At 44.6% G+C, this 19363-nt stretch overlaps 2 protein-coding genes across 2 annotated transcripts in view; both read right to left on the bottom strand.

Moving 5' to 3' along the window:
• Positions 1–1831: 1831 nt before the first annotated feature.
• DDO (D-aspartate oxidase) lies at positions 1832–7074 on the bottom strand. The gene is made up of 5 exons (XM_035322790.1): positions 7029–7074; positions 4688–4878; positions 4407–4515; positions 3695–3871; positions 1832–2402 (listed from the first exon to the last, which is right to left on the bottom strand). Exons 2-5 carry the CDS (start codon positions 4857–4859, stop codon positions 1835–1837), a joined length of 1026 nt encoding a protein of 341 aa, XP_035178681.1. The 5' UTR covers positions 4860–4878; positions 7029–7074; the 3' UTR covers positions 1832–1834.
• Positions 7075–10500: 3426 nt separating this feature from the next.
• The window catches only part of SLC22A16 (solute carrier family 22 member 16), a 37162-nt gene continuing 28299 nt past the window's right edge, over positions 10501–19363 (bottom strand). Inside the window, exon 8 of the mRNA XM_035322223.1 lies at positions 10501–15117. Coding sequence (XP_035178114.1) covers positions 14905–15117 — 213 coding nt within the window. The 3' untranslated portion in view covers positions 10501–14904. The remainder of the gene's footprint in view (positions 15118–19363) is intronic.

The following is a 19363-nucleotide window of genomic DNA, read 5'->3' as shown; positions in this document are numbered from 1 at the left end:
TGGGATCCAGAAGCTATCCCATGAGCAGGATTAACCTCAACTTTTTTGTTACTTTTTAAGGTTAAAATTGAAACAAATAACCCCTTCTCCTGGTTTTTAACCATGTATTTTTTTTTGTTCTGTGTTATCCGAGGACAAAGCAGTGGTTCGACAAGCACCACACCAGCACCGCTGCCAAAAGCAGTGGCTCTGCCCGCTCTTACCACGAGAAAGGACAAATCATTGGGGGGCAAGCACAAAACTAGCATCTGGAGCCAAGGAGAAGAGGCCAAGACTGCTGAAGGCAGGGCTGGCTTAGGCTGATCCCAAGCACTAACTGACCTGTAATTTAATTTGATGATGCTCCTTTCGGCAGCTGTCCCTTGCGCAGGATAACCGTGCCCATTCCCTGCGAGTAGCAGGAGCCGGCAGCCACTTCTGAGCGTGGCAGTTACACAAGGGCCTTGCTTGGCCCTCTCAGGCCGCTCTGAGAGAGAAAACCCCTTGTTTATGGAAGAAAACCCTACAGAAGTGACCTCTGCTCTGCTGGTAGAATTTTATTTATCAGTTAATTCTAGTCATGTGACTTATTAAAAGATTTTGATTTGTTTTGTAATTGTAAGGGCAAAGAACTAGTCAAAAGTGGGTGCTAACAGTTAAACAAGCCATTTAAAGTCTAACCAGCAGTTTAATCACTAACAGATATTCATCTTGTACTTTGACAGCAAGCTCTAATTTGAAATGCTTCTGAACTTCAGGAAACACTTTTTTTTTTTTTTTTTTTTTTTTACTGTGAGGGGGACTGAGCACTGCCAGAGAGGCTGTGGGGTCTCCTCCTTGGAGATCCTCAAAGGCCTCCTGGAGATGGTCCTGGGCAAGCAGCTCTGGGTGTCCCTGCTTGAGCAGGGGTTGGAGCAGATGGCCTCTGGAGGTCCCTGCCCACCTCAGCCCTTCTGTGGTGCTGTGTGATCCTGTGAATTACGGGGAGTATCTTCAGACACATCAAAGGGCCTGAATCAGAGTGTAAAGTTCAGCTCAGCTTCTGCCAAGAAGTAGAAAAATACATATTTGCACTGCCAAGCCCACCCTGAAAAATTCTCTCTCTTCCTCAGGATACAGGGCATGTCAGTGCTGCTACTGGGGGGGAATGGCTGTGTCTGAGAGCAATATCTGAGGGACACGGAATAGAAGGGTCTTGCAAACAGGTGTGAAAGATGATATACTTCACATGAGCTCACCTGAGCAACTTCCTCTCAAAGACATGTCAAGATACAAAAGGCATTTAACCTGCTCTTGAAATCATGCTTGTCTGGTCGGTGGGCACGAGTGGCCTAGCATTGCTTTGTGTAGGAGCCGACCTGGGGCACTGCAATGCAGCTCTAGGCAGGGTTTCCTTTTTATTTTAAATCATACGGGTAATGGTAAAGTTTGTCAGCAAGGTGGCAGGAGAGAGGACAGTACTAGATTAGATTGGGTACAATAGGAGAGAACGACTTTTTACTGAATCTGAACCTAGTGCATCCAATAGCCTTTCCAGGCAGACGGAGAACTACTTAATTTATGTTATTTATGCTATACTGACGCGATCTGGTTCCTGCTGTATGAAGGATATTTACGTATCTCGCATCCTCCTCAGTACAAAGCTAGAAGAAATCCCCAGGGCAGGAACAACAGATGGAGGAGATGGACAGCTGGACTAATACTTTCCAAGGGAAGCCAGGTGAGATACCACCGAGCATCTGCAATGGCACAAGCTGTTGATGTAGGTTCCTTCTCTCCAGTGATGGAATAAAAGCCCAGAGGAGTAGGAAATGCTACCTTAGCCTGTCACCAATGGAAAAGGAGGCTCGGGGGTTCAAAGTTTGGCCCTCGATGAGGAGCCCTGCAGGGCAGCAATGCACTCTCCCACCAGGCGAGTGGCCTCTTTGGCTGTGCCTCTGTGCACTGAAAAGCCGCCTGCCCCATGCCCGTAGTTGTGGACCACCAGGAGCTTTGCTCCTCCCCGGCTCAGGACCTCTCTCTGCAGTCTCACAGACGACCTGGACGGCCTGAGGCCCACCTTCACCCTGACATCCTGAGCTCGCTGCAGGGAGGGCTCGAGAGAGCAGCATCTGCCAAAGATGTCCTTGGTAGTGCCAGGGTCAGGGGAGAGACTCCAGCTCCCCTTCTCCCTGGTTCCCCCCAGGGTTACGCTGTGTATCCCCGGGTAGACGTAAGTCGAGCCATCCCCGTCCCGGATGAAGTGTTTCACCCAAGGAGCATGCACCTTGAGAACCTGTCCCCTGGTGGGGGACAGCTCCTGGTCCCCCACGAGCTGGTGGGCTCCAATGCCCGTGCAGTTGACCACAATGTCGTACTCTCTGTGCAGCTCCCACAAGTCTGCAACTTTTCTGGTGTGCACCTGGACACCGTTTGCTCTCAGCCTGAAAAACAAACAAAAAACCAGAAGTGAGGTAGAAAGGAACCTCTGAGACCCGTGTGCGATTATTATGCACATTGAGTATGTGAGATTGCCTCTAACATACAGATCAAAACCAAGACGGGACAACAGATGGGTTAAAAAGTAAAGCAAACCACACGGGGCTTCTGTTTGTGATTTGACTGATTTGGCCTGATCCAAGCTAATTTTTTAACTTGTTTGGACAGGAGAAGGTCCAGCACGTCGATGGATATTACACAGCAGGGTCTGGTGTACAACCCTAGATAAACAGAGAGATCCTCATGGACTCAGCAACTCATTTCTGTAATGACCCCAAGCTTTAACAGCTCAAGTGAGCTGAGGTGCAGATCCAAGGCACACCTGGTGCTCTGGGGACAGGGACCTGGGTGCAGCGGGATGCTGCAAGAGCTGGTAAGACCTGGGGAGGTCTCACGCAGCCGCCCTGGCTCAGTAAATTGCTGGGAGAGCCCCTGAGCACTGTCACTGGGATGCAGCCATCACACCATTAAAAATACACCAATAAAAAGCTGCTGAAAACTCCTGAATTCAGGCAAGCGAGCAGGAAAAAATTCCTGAAGTTCATTTTTGGACCAGCAAGGTGGGCACAAAGACAATTTTCCTTGTGGATTGCCAAGAGAACAGTTTATAAATACAGCTCAGATCCCTGGGGTTTTGAGAATTAGTTACATGCATTAGCACGTTCTCATTTCTCGCCACCAGAGAGAAGAGAGAGAAAAGAAGCTCGATCATCTTATTAGACTGCGTCCTTTGAGGAATAAGGGGGCTATAACAGGAATAAGGCAAGACTGGATATCACGTGGCAGATCCTGAATGGGTTTAACAACTCGCTTGTGCTTCAGCAGAGGTTTCTGACTCGGTGGGCGATGAAACACGACAGAGCTGCGTGGCCCTGATGGCACTGCAGCACGCCCTCCCGGGCTGGCTGCTGGAGCAAAAACATTTTCTCCCATGTTGCAGGGGGATGAAAGGCATCCAAGCAATGAGCTCAGCTGGCAATTTGTACCGCGGTGTCGGTGCACGTCTCTTCACTTAATCTCAGATCAGCGTGCAGCCTGTCGCCTTCTCTCAAGTGGAGACAACCATTTGCTCATTTCAGAGGCGCTCCCACGGGCTAAATGCACGCTCCAACTCTGCATTTTCCCTAGTTAGAAATAGCCCTTCTCCAATTTTGCCCAAACCCAACAAGCCTCCGGGTCCCCCCAGCTCCCCTGGGCCTGGGCTTTTCTCCGCACACCCATCCTGCAGCAAACCGACCTCTTCTCCAGCCACAGCAGGTAGGGTGGGCAGTCGCACTTCAGCGTCGTGAAGGCCTGGCCGGATCTGTGCTGTGGGAACTTCTGCAGCTCTGCTGCGGACATCGGTCGAAACCCCAGGACGATGTCAGACCAGAAAGGCACCTCATCTTTGGGAGGGGTTTTAAAGACCTGCCAGCTGGAAGGACACAGAGAAAAAGCTGCAAAACTTAGCTGTTATAGCTCTGCCCCATCGCTGCAATTTCAGCACAAACCCGAGGATTCAGGAGTCTGTCCCCATTGACCGTACCCCGCCTGCTCTCCAGCCTTGGGGCTGAATTTAGGGAAATGCCCTGGAGGTGGGAGCTGCGGTCCAGGCTTCCTGAGAGCGGGGCTCTGTTTTTCAGACTGCCTGCACTGCAGTTTCCCAGCAGACCTGAATGGACAATGAAGTCCACTTGCAGTGTCTGCAAGTGGTGGATGGCAGCATGGAAATCCTCCACTAAAATAATGTATTTGAGGCAGGCCAGTCTTGAGTGGTTTCTCTACACACACCCATGCATGAACTTTACTTGAAAATATGTCCTATCTTACAGCTGCAATGCCATTTCTTGGGAATATACTCATGAGAGCTACTCCATGCGGGACATACACCTGAGCTCCAGCAGGGAAAGCCTCTGCCTGCTCCAGCACAAGGCATACGTGCCAAAGAGTGCCCTGGGGGCTGCTCTTACCCAGAGACCAGGTGAATGCCAGCCTCTGATGCCTCGGCTGAGTTGCTGATGGCAAAAAGGTATGTGAAGGTCTCTTTGAACCACTGCTTCTGCACGTGGATCGGCGTGCCTGCGTGCAAACACAACCAAACGCACAGGGGAGTGAAAATGCAAAGAGGAAAGGTATGCAAGCCAGTATCGAGGAGATAGGAGAGGTGGGGATGCAGGGAATGGTCCTTTTCCTCCCAAAACGCTGTGCGTTGCTGCACCCCGAGCACGCAGTCGCATCGGATTGCACGCACCTGGGTAAGTGTGCGGGATGAGCATCCCGGCCGCCACATCGCCCGTCGTGTTGGGGCTGAACTGCTCCGAAAGGACACTGAGGCGGCAGCCGGGGAAAGCCTCGGAGATGCAGAGTGCCGTGGACAGGCCGATGAGCCCCGCGCCCACCACTGCCACCTTGGGTGCTGCCATCTCCAGGGCGCAGAGCCGGCGGGGACAGGCGCCTACAAGGTGAGGAGCAAGGCTGTTTGAGCGTCAGCACCTGCAAGGCTCCCAAACCAAGGACTAGATGGGCCCAAAGGAGGCTGGACAAAGGCAGAGCTGATAAACCCTTCAGATTTATCTTTAATTAATTTACTAAATTAATTATTAAAGTTTTATTAAATAGAGAGTCAAGGGGCACCTGCTGGCTCGGGCATCCCATGGTGGATTCCTGCCAAAAGCTGAGGAGGCATCTAGGGGAGAATTCTCCTTTGCCTATGCCTCTCCTGTTCTTCTGGAGCATTAGCCAATATTGGCCCTTGGAAATGATGCTGGATGAGATAGACCTTTGGTCTTGCTCCTTTACAGTCCTACTCTCACCCTCCTTGCGCTTCCTACAGGACTTGCTCATCATTGACTGCAGAAATTCAGCCTCACTGACTGCTCTCTGGGAACCTTTTCTGGAAAATGGTGCATGCAGTTATAAGGGAGGGGCTGATTTCACATTTTCCTGTGGCTTTCAGCACCTTTGATGCAAGTTTGGGCAAGAAAACTGCAGGATCATGTTTATTTTCAGGATCCTTGCTCATAACACTTCATGGCTTCTCAGTTCCCCCTGCAGTTTTACTACTTAAAGTTTGATATTCCTGCTGTGTGGGAAGGGAGGGGGCCAGCACTGTTGCCCATCATCACATTCCTCCTGCACCGCAGCCCAGCAGTGTTACAACCCCTCTTCCTCTTCTTCGGTGGCGCTTAGGTCTCTTCCTGTTAATGATTACACCTCCTTTCACAAGACAACCGTGAAAGCGCCCACACAGCAGGGAGAGAGGGCACAACGCGGGGGTGAAGATGAACGCTGAACCACCACGAACCCAAGCTGAAGGAATTCAGCTCTGACCGCCAGCTGCACCCCTCAGCCCTACCAGCGCCCCAACGCTGACGGCCTTGCAGCCTCAGCCTCCTGCAACCGGGATCCTGTTTGTCAGAGCATCAGTGGTTTTTGTTCCCTAGCATAGCCACCAGAATGTTTTGTACCAGTAATTGTTATTAAAAAAGGAACAAAGTTAAGAAAAGAACCAGAAATGAGGGGATTTTTAATAATGCTGATGTTCCCAGCCTCCCAGCAGCCCACAGGTGAGCACAGCCCTCCTTCGGCCGCCCCTGGAGCACGTGCGACGGGTGCACCTGCCGGAGGCCTGCTCTCGGTTGCCCGTCCCCGTGCAGCCCTTGGACCACGCTGGGCTTGGGTTTCCCAACTGACCTCTCCGTGGCCGGGGGAGAAAGGGGAGCTGCAGCTCAGCGGCGGTTTGGGTTTCACTGCAAATCTTCCCGGTTCAGATGGGATTTTCGCAGGCGGCTTGCTGGCAGTCGGTCCCAGTGCTGCAAAATACGGCAGGAGGGCGAGCAGGAGGGTGCTGCTGCAGCCCGCAGGAGCCCAGCCCCAACGGGCAGCTGCCAAGCCGTGGTTCCAGCACTCACTGCTGCAAGACCCAAGCACAGCAGGCTTTAATGTGCTAACGTGCCAAAAATTAACCGAGTGCAAAGCAGAGGCTAAAGGCCGCCCCGCTCCTGTCGGCAAGGACAACCGGGGCTGTACAAAGCTCCTGAGGCCGCAGCGGTCTGGCTACCTGGGAGGGCTCCCGAGGACAGGCTATTTCGGTCTGAGGCAGCAGCTGGCGCTAAGCTGGCACTTCTCAGGGCCGTTTGTGCCGAGGGCTTTGCAAGAATAAGTGTTAAAAAGGCAAACCAGTTGCAGTGACTGCTGGAGCTGGCAGGGCTGAGGGAAAGCGGCTGCCCCTTCCATCCTCCCAGGCGGGCAGCCTCCGTGCCAGCCCGAGCGTGGTCCCACACACGTGGGCTGTTCAAGAAGCACGACAGCTGCTGAGCAGAAAATGGATGAAGGGGGAACTAAGGAAACCCGAAATGGTTACGCTTGCAGTCCCGCGATTGTTTTTAACCCCACTCCCCCCACACCCAAGTGCTGAAGCATTCCCTTAAGCCCCTGAGGCCTGCGGTGCCTGACGGGCAGGCTGGCTGCGCCTGCTGTGGGCTGAGCAGGCTGCTGGCTCCCTCCCTTTCCCTGCAGAGCAGGCTTTTTTTCTTCACACACCGCCTGGCTGACAAAACCCAAAACCCAGAGAAACAAGAGGAGAGGGAAATACCTGGAGGACAGAGGCTGGGCTGGCTGTGAGAGCTGCCCCCGCCCCGCTGCTGCTGGCGGAGCTGCGTGCGCCTGGCCCAGCATTGGCTCCCGTCCTGGGCAGCCGCCGAGCCCCGCTCTGCCCCAGAGAGGAGGCTCCCTGGGCCTGCCCGTCCCAATTTAACTCCTCTACAAGCAGTTCACTACGCACTGGGTGCTTCTAACATTGCCCTGAGGTTGCTGTAACACTCAAGCAATCCTGGCGGCAGCCCGGGTGGCGATAACACTCACGGCAATGTCAATCGTCAGGGTGGAAGGAGTCCTTGCAGGGGCCCAGCCAGCACGGCCAGCCAGGGCTGTTCGTGTTAACATCGTCATCAGAAAAACACAGCTTTGCCAGAAACGGAACCGGCTGTGGGATCAGGAGGATCCCGATAACATTGTGCAGCACAGTGTCTCAGCTCCGGGGCATGTGGCACTGGCACGGTGACACTTTGGCTGATAATTGACTGCCTGAGTGCTTGTCCCTGCAGGCACTACACAGCAGCATGTGGAGACGGCTCCCCTCCAGCCTTCTGCAAGAGTGTTTTGCCATGAATCCTCCAGGCAGAAGCCTTGTCCTCATAGCCACATACATATAGTATGGGCAGTCCCCCGAGGGTGTCTGGGCACCCACAGCAGTGGGGCGAACAGCGCACTGGCTGTGTGCACGGCACCCGACCTCACCTCCTGGTTGAGCTGCTCTTAAACAGTGAGACTAAAGACATTGACATAACACACGTACATAATCACCAACCTTTATAGATGCATTTTTCTTCCTTCAGTGGTGAAAGGAACAGGTAATAAGTTTGTGAAAATTATAGTACAGCCTGTTTTTTCTGAAAGTTTTGAGAAAATGAAAAACGGAGTTGTATAACACAGGGAAGGGGGCAGAGGAATGGAATTGCTTAATTTGAAATGAAAATGTTGATGGCTTGATGTATCTATCATAAAATATACACTATTTTAGGTCACTGATGGGTATGTACAGTTTTGGAGAGGAGCCTTTCAGATGTGGAAATCTCTCCCCCTTCAGATATCAACTGAGGTCACAGTGCTAAGATTAAAATTGCCCGTGATTTTTCATCCTGAGATTCTACCTCTAGTTGCTTATAACTTTGCCAAACTGAAATGACTTGGATGGAAATTTTCTGCATCAGATGTTTACGCATGGCTGAATGTTTCAGGGAATTCCCAGTGGGCCTTCTCCTGAGAATGAGATTCAGAAAATACATGCTGGTTTGTGATACCACCTCCTGCAGTAATCTCATTAAGTAACTCTCCTTCTCCCATGTATTTTGGAAGGATGAACACACCATGCTTTGCTAAAGTGCCCATAAGGAATGCACACCATATTTTAGGGTGCAGGAGAAGCTCTGTCATCTCTTTCTCTGTAATCTGAACGTGTGACTTCCCACCACAACTGTTTATCCCTTTAGTGCTGTTGTTTTTCTTACCTCTCCTCTTCACTGATACGAGCAGCACAATACAGAACATGTTTGCTCTAACTCCCAGAGCCCCAGCTCCCCAAAACTTAGCCATTCTGTTCTCAGGCCTTCAAGATATGAGAAGTTTTTGCTACTAATGTTGTTCCTTTCTCATGAAAGGTGGGAAAAATCACAAGAAGGGACAGGTCCTTTCCTACATAATAGCCCATCTGCTTAAGTCTCCCTGGATGTTTGTGTATATATTATTCTGTGCATTGCACGAAATGTGCGTTTTTCAACTAACAAACAATTGTCAAATAGTATTCCTGCAGCATTCACCCTACAAATTCCATGACAGTGGCTGCTGCTCCCTTTGGCTGAGTGCAGCTCGTGATTTGGTCACTCAGGAAGAGGGGGCCACGCTTCCAGAGTCAAGCAAGCACGACATGGTCATACCTGGGGCTGTTTCCAAACAACTGGCTGTGGTATCTCAGAGCACCGTCAGCCCAGCTCCAGTGATGCTCAAGAAATGTTGCCCTTTGTTTAACTGAGAAATCCCTTGGCTTTGTGTATGCTCTTGAAAACATCAGCAATGATAAACAGAACTGACCTCTGTGAACACAGCAGTGCTAACCTGCTTCTGATCTTATCAATGGTATGGATCCCTTCGCTACCACTTCTTTAACCAGTTCAAAGATCAAGTCAGCATCAATGCCTGTGGCAAGTTAGCCTTTCAGCACAGAGGCTACACTGCTCCTCATTTTACTGTTTCCACATGCTATTTACTCACTCCTAGTATTTACTCAATATGAGAGACACCAGCAATACTGGCTTACCTATTGAAATGCTTTGTGAAAATATTGCTCAGAGATCATCCATTTATCCCTGGTTCTGTTGCTATATCCATGATCATCTCAGAAAAAACTGCGTTCCATTCTCATCAGTGGCAACGAGACCATGGAGACAATCTTCTTAAGAACTGCCCCTTGGTGTTGGTTTTTCCTAGTCCTGTGCAAGGCAGCTCTATCCCCACAAGAAACATTAGGAGGCAACATGAATAACGAGATGCCTGTGAGCACTGTGAGCACTGTGTCCTACCCACAGTGCCTGCAGCTAGCACCCGAGCAGTATCCGAGCCTGGGTCAGAAGGAGAGTTATCTGTCACTAGGTGGGGAAGTGATTGCTCACTGCTTCTGGTTATTCCTAAACCTAGGCTTGTAATTTATTTGAAAGAGCTGGTTTTGTGTCCAAACCTCTTTGCAATCAGATTAATATATCAGACATAACAAGAAAAGGATACTTCCTCATTTTTAGCCTTGATTTTTCTCAGCATCATTGAACTCTGTTCTCTTGCAATCAGTATCAGAGATTATTCAGATGTCTCATCTTTAGCAAACAAATATTTGAACAGGCTTTCAGTGAGCTGTTCTTATTGTTTTTTCTCATCTCCTCCACAGCATTTCTCTTAACAGAATCATTCACTATGGTTACCTTCAGGGAAGAAACTAAATCACCTGGCAGGGACATACAAAGCCAGCGAAAGTATGAATGATGAAGCCAAGTGACAGGTGTAACTTGATCACAATAAATAAGATTAATAAAATATTGGCACAAATTGCATTAATTTAAGAGAACTGGAAAATAAATAGACTCCTGAGAAGGGCTAAAAGGACACATCACAAAGAGTAGGGCTACAGATTGCTGCAATTCTCATTTTCTGTATGCTGTCTGTCCACTCCAGCTCTTGCATGAAGAAGGTACACTTAGTTTTCACATCAGCTGGATACCAATTGTACTGTTTTGTCATTTCTACAACATCTGCAGCTCTTTTCATCACTATTGACTTTGTCCTAGAGCCTCCTGCCCCAGCCAGCTTGCACAAATACTGGCACAAAAAGAACCACACGTGTTTTGCTGCAGGAGGGATGTCCGTGAAACACCAGAGCACCAGCCCAGCTCCTGCCAGGAGTGTGCACCAAATGGAGAGCTGGTGAGTGTTGGAAGTTGATTAAATTACATAAGGGTGTAAAGATTAAATAGTGTGTTTGTCTTTATTATTGCATGTAACTGCAGATAATAAATGCACATTTAAAAAATCATTAGTCATGCATATTGTATTAAACCCACATATTCTAGGCAAATAAACTCTTTGCCAAGAATACCCACTTCTCCCGTGTTTCCAAAATGCACGCTTCATCTGGCAAACAATCTAGTACAAAATGGCCAGGTTACCAGCACACAGATGTGCTCTAATTCTTCTTCACGAGAGATGGAGCAATGCAGATACAGCCTGAATGCATTTCCCTTGATAGCGAAAAATTGTTCTTTTGTCTACACTCACCATTTTCTTCTTAATCTTTGAATTTAATTTGTTTTCTATGAATCTTCTGTGGGATTCAGGCAAGCATCTTTACAATATATTTGTGCAACTGTATAGGATGAATCCAGAGTCTCCTTTTAGCAGCCCCAAATGCCGTTCTGGCATCATGTCTCCACAGTACATGCGACCTTGCATTTTATAAGCCCTTGTGGCACACGCAAAGGCCTTGTATGTTGCTCAGCCCCCTGCTATGGAGGCTTCCTGAGTGACTGCACGTAAGGAGCTGGTAAAAATAAACTGTGAAAGCTGCAGAAGAATGCCAGTGAGACCTCCACCCCTTTTTGCCCAGAGCAGGAGTGACAGACCGTCCTCGGTTTCCACAGAGCTGTTACCCAAAACCCCTCAGCCCCCAGGCAGGGTTCACTCCCTTGTTCAGACACCCTGCACCACCCAAAGCGTTCAACACAGAGTGCACATAGTTTGCAGACGTTTTTTTTCTACATGGTTAAAATTGAAAATCATGTCAGCTCTTAAAGTAGAAAATGAATATTTTCACAAAGCTTTAAAATACAGACTCAAAATAGCAAATACATTTACTTAATCCTTTTCCTTAGTTATCATTAAATTAATGATAATTGCTCTTATTCCTATTTTTAACTCAGAAAGTATGTCCCTAACAAATTGCAAGACTGTTTAATAAAATATTGTATCAATTTTAGGATAAAACAAATTATTACTGTTCCAATAATGACCACCAATCAAGACAGATAAGAATTCTAATCCAATATCTCATAAAACCATTACGTATCTCCAGAGCCATTGACCAGCACAATAAATTCGTACTCAGATAGAGAGGGCAAATATAAACATAAAAGAACCAAAGGACTCAGATTAAAAAATATATATATATATATATATGAAAAGGAATTCTTTTCATGAGCCATGAGAAGAAAATATGCCCCAAAAGAACTTAGAAGCATTTGTTCTCAAACCCAGTGCTCTCCTTTGAGAGGATTTAGATCATCTGTGAATATTTAAGAGAAATATATCAACTCACTCTGCCTATGCTACATTTATAATGTATGACTAGTGTTAAACATATTCTTCTCCACATGGAAAAAAGCAAGCAACCAGAAATTCTACCGGTACATATAATACACGTATGCTATTTCCTTTCTTACAGTAAAATGCTTCCTCAGCTGAAAGAAAATGATACCCCAGAGCATCCTCAGAGCTAGTCATGCATAAAGTCACAAAAAGTGTACCAGTAGAACGATTAACATTTTATTTCCGGGAAATATATATATATATACATATACAGATATATATATATATCTATATATAGTATCATTGGGTTAGGGAAATTCAGGTCTCACTTAAAGATCAAATACCAACTGACTTCAGTGACAGGATAAACTGGCTTTAAGGGTTAAAAACTATCAAGCTGCACTGTGTTCTAGAGTCATAATTAAAATCATAGCCTGTAAGGATTACTCGGTGTCATCATACATTTAAGACTTTTTTTTTTTCCCCCTTATTTTCTCTACCTCACCCATACCAATTACAGATGACCTGGTCCTGAATCCCTCAGGTCACAAGAACACGTAACTGTACTTAGCAGTGTAACCCCGGATCAGTTATTCTACAGGTAACAGAGCAGACAGATTAGTTGTTCTTTAGTACCTTGTTAAAATGCCCTGTACTGTCCCCAGTACTCCAGACCGAGGAATTTAAGATAGGACCATGTATGAAAAAAAAAGAGGATCATATGAAAGAACCCCAAAATAATGCACTTGCTTGGAGCTCTGTGATGGGGACAGTGGTTGTAATGTCAGACGGTATCAGTTTCATTCCCTGTTAGGGCTATTGCATGACATTCTTTGGTGTGGTTAAGCCCTTGTCTAAGGCAGGGTTTGGCAACAGATCTTGCAGATAAGGACATTTGTTCTGCTCTGGGAACCGGGGCGGGGGATCTGGAAGCAGTGGAAGAGTACTGGGTCTGCTCCTCGGCAAAACAGAAAGCCACAGCGTGTGAGTAATCCTATCGGTAGTCATCAAAGTATGTTTTCAAGTGCTCCTCTGAATAATGATGGGATTACTCACATGGGTAAGGTTCAGCGCATACTTTTGCTGAGCAAAATATATCTGGACAGAAGCCACAGTATTCTATGCAGTTCTCTTCTGAAGTTTTCTCTGCACATACTGGGACACTCACACAACTGAAGGGAGAGTGAACACCCCTTTCTGCTTTTCTTATCACCCAGAAACGCCCTAAACTTAAACTGCCTGACTTTTGCTGGGCTTCCAAGTATGTTAGTCCTCACATGATCAAACCCTAAGTCCAGTACCAAAAATGCTACTTCCACTCCAGGACAGTGCAGTGAAGAAAAAATATTTTACAAGGGAATATAAATCATTATTTTGGTTTCAGAAGTCACTAAAACTAATATGCCTATGCAGATACAATAGAAAAACATGAACCATACAGCACAGAGAATATTTATCTACAGTAATTTAGATGTCTGATTTTAGGGTACATGTCCAAGAAGTAAAAATGACAAGATGTGCTTTGATGAGATCGTGCCAGCTAGCATATGAGCAGGTGCCTCAGATGAGAAGAGTTCTGTTTTCAAACCAGGCGTGGCAGGGCTCACACAACCCAAGCTGTCTGAACCCTGACGTGCAGAAGCTTCCTATGCCAACCCCCTCTGACAAGGGTGGCCAAGAGGATACAGACTCACAGGCAAAGAATAAACTCCCAGGTCTGGAGGTAGACCAAAAAAAGGAAAGCTGGGACAGGAAGCCATAAAACTACCAGCCAGAATGATGCTTTACTATCTATCAGTTTTCTATGGTCCACAGTAACAAGGCACGGTCTCTGCACCAGCAAGGGAGTGTTGACACACATGAGGTGTAACCACAGTGGGACATCTACAGGCACTTGGATGAAAACTGCCAGAGTAACTGGTAACTCGGGGTCCTCAAGCTACCATTTTTAAATTTGTATTTTCACTACTGATTTTGCGTATTGTAAGTTAAAAATGGAGCTACAGACTTAATACAAGACTCAATGCAGACTCAATACAAGTCTATGGAGTCTGATACAAATGGTGTGCAGATACCATGTCTACTCATCTTTCATCAATAATTAAGTCCACCTCTGTGCAGAGCGCCTGAATAAGGCCCATGTGCCACTTGCTCTGTTCCGCTGAGGACTAAGAAGGGCTAAGCCTTCACAGAGACGTGTGGCAAAGTTGCTGGTGTTGCTTTTAAACCTTAGGAAGAATCTGATGCTAGACATGAGCTGAACTAAGCGAGAAGGAGTGCACTGAAATAACTGTCTGGAATGAATAAGACTTTCAAGGGCATCAGGCATTTTAGTTTTACCTAAACTAAAAAGAATTTACTCAGACAGCAATAAATCCAGTGATTTTTTTTTTTTTAAGCCTAATAAAAATACATTTGCCATTCAACAGAATGAATAGTATACACACTATTTGCACATTTTGCAAACTTATTATTTTTTTCAGTCAGAAGTTGTTCCACAGAATACTTCTCTTTGTTAGAAATGGCAGCTTTTCTAGTAGCAAATTTGAAAAAATAATAATAATAAATTAGTTTAACTTTGGAATTACTGGTATGATTTGATGCAATGTTAAGGCTTCTCAGGATTATAACTGTGTTCGAGTTCACCATGTTTTGAAGTCTCAAGCCTGTAACTGTCAACTGCAAAAGGACAAGAGTGGACAAGGCACATTGTGGTGGGCTTACAAGTGTACCTGCAGAAAATGTGAAGCAAGGAATTGGCCTGTTTTTTACACATGGACAATCAGGTGGGTTCCAAAATTTAGAGTAATCATTCCAACTGGTCACAGCAAGTCAGATAGGTTTCCTAAGGTCTAGGTAAGTTTGAGAAGTGATCTAGAAATCTCATCAAATTTTCTGCAGCACCTCAGTCACGTAGAAAAGGTTTCATATATTTGCTCTACTGAAAAAGCAAGACTGGTTACAAATTAAAAGGCACAGATATTATAGAACAGTCACATTTCTTGAATAAAATGATCTTATAAGTTAACTGTTAAAATTGGGAACAGCCATTTTGTTCTTGTTTTATTTCTCAGTGCTGACTGTTTCTGGACCATACATCTCTATCTTTTCTAATGCTGCACCACTCTGTGTTGGAGGAGTCTTTTCTGAACAGCTTTTCTCATTTCTTCCTATTTCTGTAGCTTCCTCCAAAGTATTAGTCAATGGTTTTCCAAGTGTTTCTGGTAGCATTATTGTTAATATTCCACTCAGCAGAGCCATGATTCCGACGAGTAACTAGAAGAAACAAAAAGTAGCTGTAAGGGTAGAAACGTCTTTCAAGTTATGCACATATGTCTTTGCTTTTGCTTGAGGGTACACAATATAAAACTCAAGGAACATTAATGTAAAGATCATAAGTCTAATGCTGACTGTATACTGTATGAAATACAGTATACAGTGAAATATAGAATATAGCATACAGTGAAAATACTTTTTTTGCTGTCATTTTGCAAATGAAAGATATGCAGCAGAATTAACAAAGAGAAAGTGTTTTGTTCCATAAAGGATCAATACAGTGCAAGGAGGAATAATTTGGTTTGAGAAAAGAGAATACGTATATTTTCATTTCGTATTTCTACTACCAGGTATGTATTTATGAATGGATTCTAGGGTTGCAAACATTTATCTTTACATGCATGTTCACAGATAAATCCCTGAAATATCCCTGCCACCTGCAACCTCAATTTTTACTCTATATAGCTCCTGAACCTCTCCCCCTGTACTTGTGCACCCACTCCTCCTGTGCGCAGCCAGACCAGAATATCTCAGTACAGACTGGAGCTACAGAAGTGTACATCCCTGTTCAGGAGAGCACTTCAGCGGATAGTGTAGCTCTCAACAGGAATAATTTGCGGGATTGCCATCAAAGATCCAATAGGGGTGCAGGCATCTGGCACGTGCACTGTGGCTACCTCTTGGATTTGTCCATGGTGTACATGGACCTCAAAGACAGCATGCTTCAGCATGATGGAGCAAGGACCAGGACCATGTGGGGCAGATGCAGAAGCACGCACATGCTCCAGGACTTTCCTTCCTTGAATTTCTTTCCTTGAATTTCTGTGCCTTGTTCAGTGAGAACAATTTTCACTTTCCTCCTTTGAAGTACAGAACAGGCTTTAAAACCCTGACATTCTTCCAATCTTAGATGATAAATGACCCAAATGTCTCTTGATTCAAATGCTTCCACACAATACATCATGCCTGGCCTCAGTGTTTTTCCATTTTATGACTGTGTACTTTGATACTGTATTATCTTTATCTTGCCCTATGCTAATTCTCAGGGCTGTCCTGTTTTTTTAATACTTGCCTTTCAAGTGTGAGAGGAGACATTTGGAGTTACTGTGCCTATGTCCCTCACACAGTGCTTGAACTGCTTGAACCAGCCAGCTACCATCTGCATCTAAGTGGGATTTTCTCCTCAGGTCAGAAAGCAGCTTTAAAATTGGAGTTCTCCATTGTGACCTTGAACAGAGCTGTTTTCATGCAAATGCACCGTCCTGGTTTTCCTTCTCCCTGAGTTAAGGGGACAGCTTGTTTCAAGCAAGCTTTTGAGAAGCAGAATTCACACTGTTGCATACACTTTTTCTGCAAAATACTGTTGAATACTACAAGTGACAGTGAAAATAAAATACTTATTCCCTTACTATGAGAAATTACAAAAAATCCTAACAGTAATAGAACCAGAGGAAATGGTACCGAGTGACAAAGAGAGGGAAATCCTTGCAGACTGCAGACATATATACATGGCAGGAGTGATATTCATAAACATAGTTCAAACCATTAAAGTCTCACCTCTGAATGACAGAACTCTACTGTTCAGATTTATCTTCTGCCATGGTAAGACAGGATGAATTGCAACATGTCAGCTATTCCACACTAACCTCTCTTACCTACTTCCTTTAGGCTGTCATGAGATTATAATTGAGCATATTGAGGGATATGAAGGACACTGAAACTTAACCATTACTGATTTCTTTGGATACCCGTATATTTTGAGTTTATGAGAACGAGGTCATTACTGACACCCGACAGAACAAGATTAAAGCAACACTCTGTACTTTGGGTATGTGTCTTCTCTGTTCTAGTTAGCTTTTCAGACACTTTGCATTCTTCTCATGTTTCCCTTCCCCATGAAACTACTTCTTCCCCTGCGAACTCCCACTGTCCTGGATGACTGCACACTACCTTTCCTGCCTTTTAATCTCAGCTCTATTCTTTTCTGTATTCCACCACCATATGTTAGGTTGTTTTTTTTTTTTTTTTTTTTTCATTGTGAAAACTGCTGCACACAGACTTATTCCCTGTGTTTCCCTTCTCCCTGGCTTTATAAAGCATTTTCCAACACTTCCTATGAAAGACAGAATATGAAACGATTAAGTCACAGTTTGTTAATGAATGGGCTTTTCAAGCACCATTTATTTTTTTTTTTAGGAGCAGTATCCAAACTTATCCATGAAGTTACTTTCAGGTAAGTAGCAGACTTTAGATCTTTAGCAGACTTGGCATTCTTCTTCACAAGGCATTGGACAGAATTTAGCCCTTTGTTTGTTCATAACAAGTGTGTATGTTATGTATGTGTGTAACATTTTCCATATATAATTCAGCATCAGAAAAATGTTTTTCTGATATAGCTAAGGAGTTAAATGTTTATGGATTGAAGTGTACTATTGTGCAAAATATTCATTGAAGTTTATATGACAGCTATACCTATTTAATTCATTGTTTTTTTTCAGGGTCTTAATTTGAAATCTGACTTTCTGCTTTGTCAAACTCTCAAATTATTCCCAACACTTCAGTGTAGTCAGCAGCTTCTAACAACTATCATGAATAACTTCAAAAAAGTTTTGCCACCATTTTTTTATGTCTTCCACCCTGCCTGGAGCAACAATTTTAATTTCATACTGGTGTAAGGCCAGAACTTAACATACTTGGACTAGAAAGAGAGATAATTTGCATTAATTATTCCTACAAAATAACACTTTTACTTCTGAGAACAAATTATTTTTCTAGTCTGCCAATCAAATGTACTTATATCTACCACAACTGATTGCTCAGTACCAGTCTAAAAACATGATCTTATTTACAAAATCCCTACTTCAACAACAAAAAAGAAAAGGTTAAATTTTGTCCTGAAAACCATTCATATTAGACTTTGCATTCATGTAACTTTACTGACCTCGGTGGAGTTATTTTTTATTTATGTTCTGAACAGCCAATAAACACAAAGTTTATACATAGAGCAACTGTCTTTGTGTAAGTTTTCTAGAAAGCTGTCACATGGAAAACATATTTAGCAAGTTATTCAAGATTTATAGGCATTCAAATGAGATGCTTGCGTTACTCACAGGTGGCTCAGCTGTACGTGAGGCAGGCTGTCAAACAAATAGTAGTATTAATTGCTCAACAGTGTGCGGTGTATACAATAGGTCAACATGCTGCAGATCAGTTTACTCAGAAATGTAATCCATTTCATTTCACTTTCATTCCAAAACACTTACCTTACCTGAGACTTGGCAAGCTGTGCTCCAACCTAAGACAAGCCTATTTAATAAACTGACAAATGCTTTATAGTAGGAGCTAATAATGAAAATATATTCACAGTTAACTACTACACAGCTCTACAAATACTATGGACACTTTTTGTACACTGAGAGTTGCTCATAGCTGAAATAATTCCTCTGTTTATACTGCCATTTGCACTGTTCTCCGGCATGTTTGAACATTCATCATCTGTGGTTTGACTGCAGTTCTTCTGCAAAGATAAAGCTTATCTCAGCTAGCAAAGGAAAAACACTGACTAGAGAAAGAGAATGTTCTCCCATGGCTGCTCTGTTGTGCAAATGTTTTCTATGTCTTTTCTGGGATGCTATCTTGGCTAGTATGGAGTTGTTATTAAGAAAGAAAACAGTTTTTAGGAGCTTGAGGGAATAAGTAAATTTGTGGTCTGCTTCATCTTCATAATTTTCATCCAAAGCAACTGAAAGTAATTAATTTAAATAACAAAACAGGTTCCTAAGAATTCTCTCAGACTGATCTCTAGCATCTATAATTTAAGATTTTATAGTCGCAAAATCAAAAGGACAAAATGCCATTTTTTCAGGAAATTCCAAAGTGGTAGACAAAATTAGTGTAAGAATCTAAGCCAAAGACACGTTCCATTACATTTATACCTTCTGACACGTAGAATCTATATATAAAGTTGGTGTGCTAGTCACAGTGAATTCTAAGGGGTTTTGAAAGATCTCAGACTATTTTTAAATCATTAATAAGCTCTTCTCCACTTTGATCTTTAATGTAAGCTTTGTAACTATTTGTATTTTTGCATATATGGGCATAAATTATCCTTCAGGAAAAAAAAGTGATTGAATAGATGCAAGATTTCTAAGCAGCAAATGCCTCACAACGGGATTGTAATGAAGAAATACAATTCACTAATGAGCAGGAATATTATATTTGTGAGCAGGAAAAATATTTTGTCCAA

This window comes from Oxyura jamaicensis, chromosome 3, assembly GCF_011077185.1.
Source record: "Oxyura jamaicensis isolate SHBP4307 breed ruddy duck chromosome 3, BPBGC_Ojam_1.0, whole genome shotgun sequence".
NCBI classification, from domain to species: domain Eukaryota; kingdom Metazoa; phylum Chordata; class Aves; order Anseriformes; family Anatidae; genus Oxyura; species Oxyura jamaicensis.
Note: the sequence above shows the minus strand (reverse complement) of the source record. Positions and strands in the feature narration are given on the sequence as shown.

Excerpts from the sequence above, each read along its gene's own strand:
- DDO (XM_035322790.1), bottom strand. The coding sequence starts at position 4,859 with ATGGCAGCACCCAAGGTGGCAGTGGTGGGCGCGGGGCTCATCGGCCTG. Across the intron at positions 4,516-4,687 it reads CATCCCGCACACTTACCCAG|GCACGCCGATCCACGTGCAG; the intron begins GTGCGTGCAATC and ends GTTTGCACGCAG. Across the intron at positions 2,403-3,694 it reads CTGCTGTGGCTGGAGAAGAG|GCTGAGAGCAAACGGTGTCC; the intron begins GTCGGTTTGCTG and ends TTTGTTTTTCAG.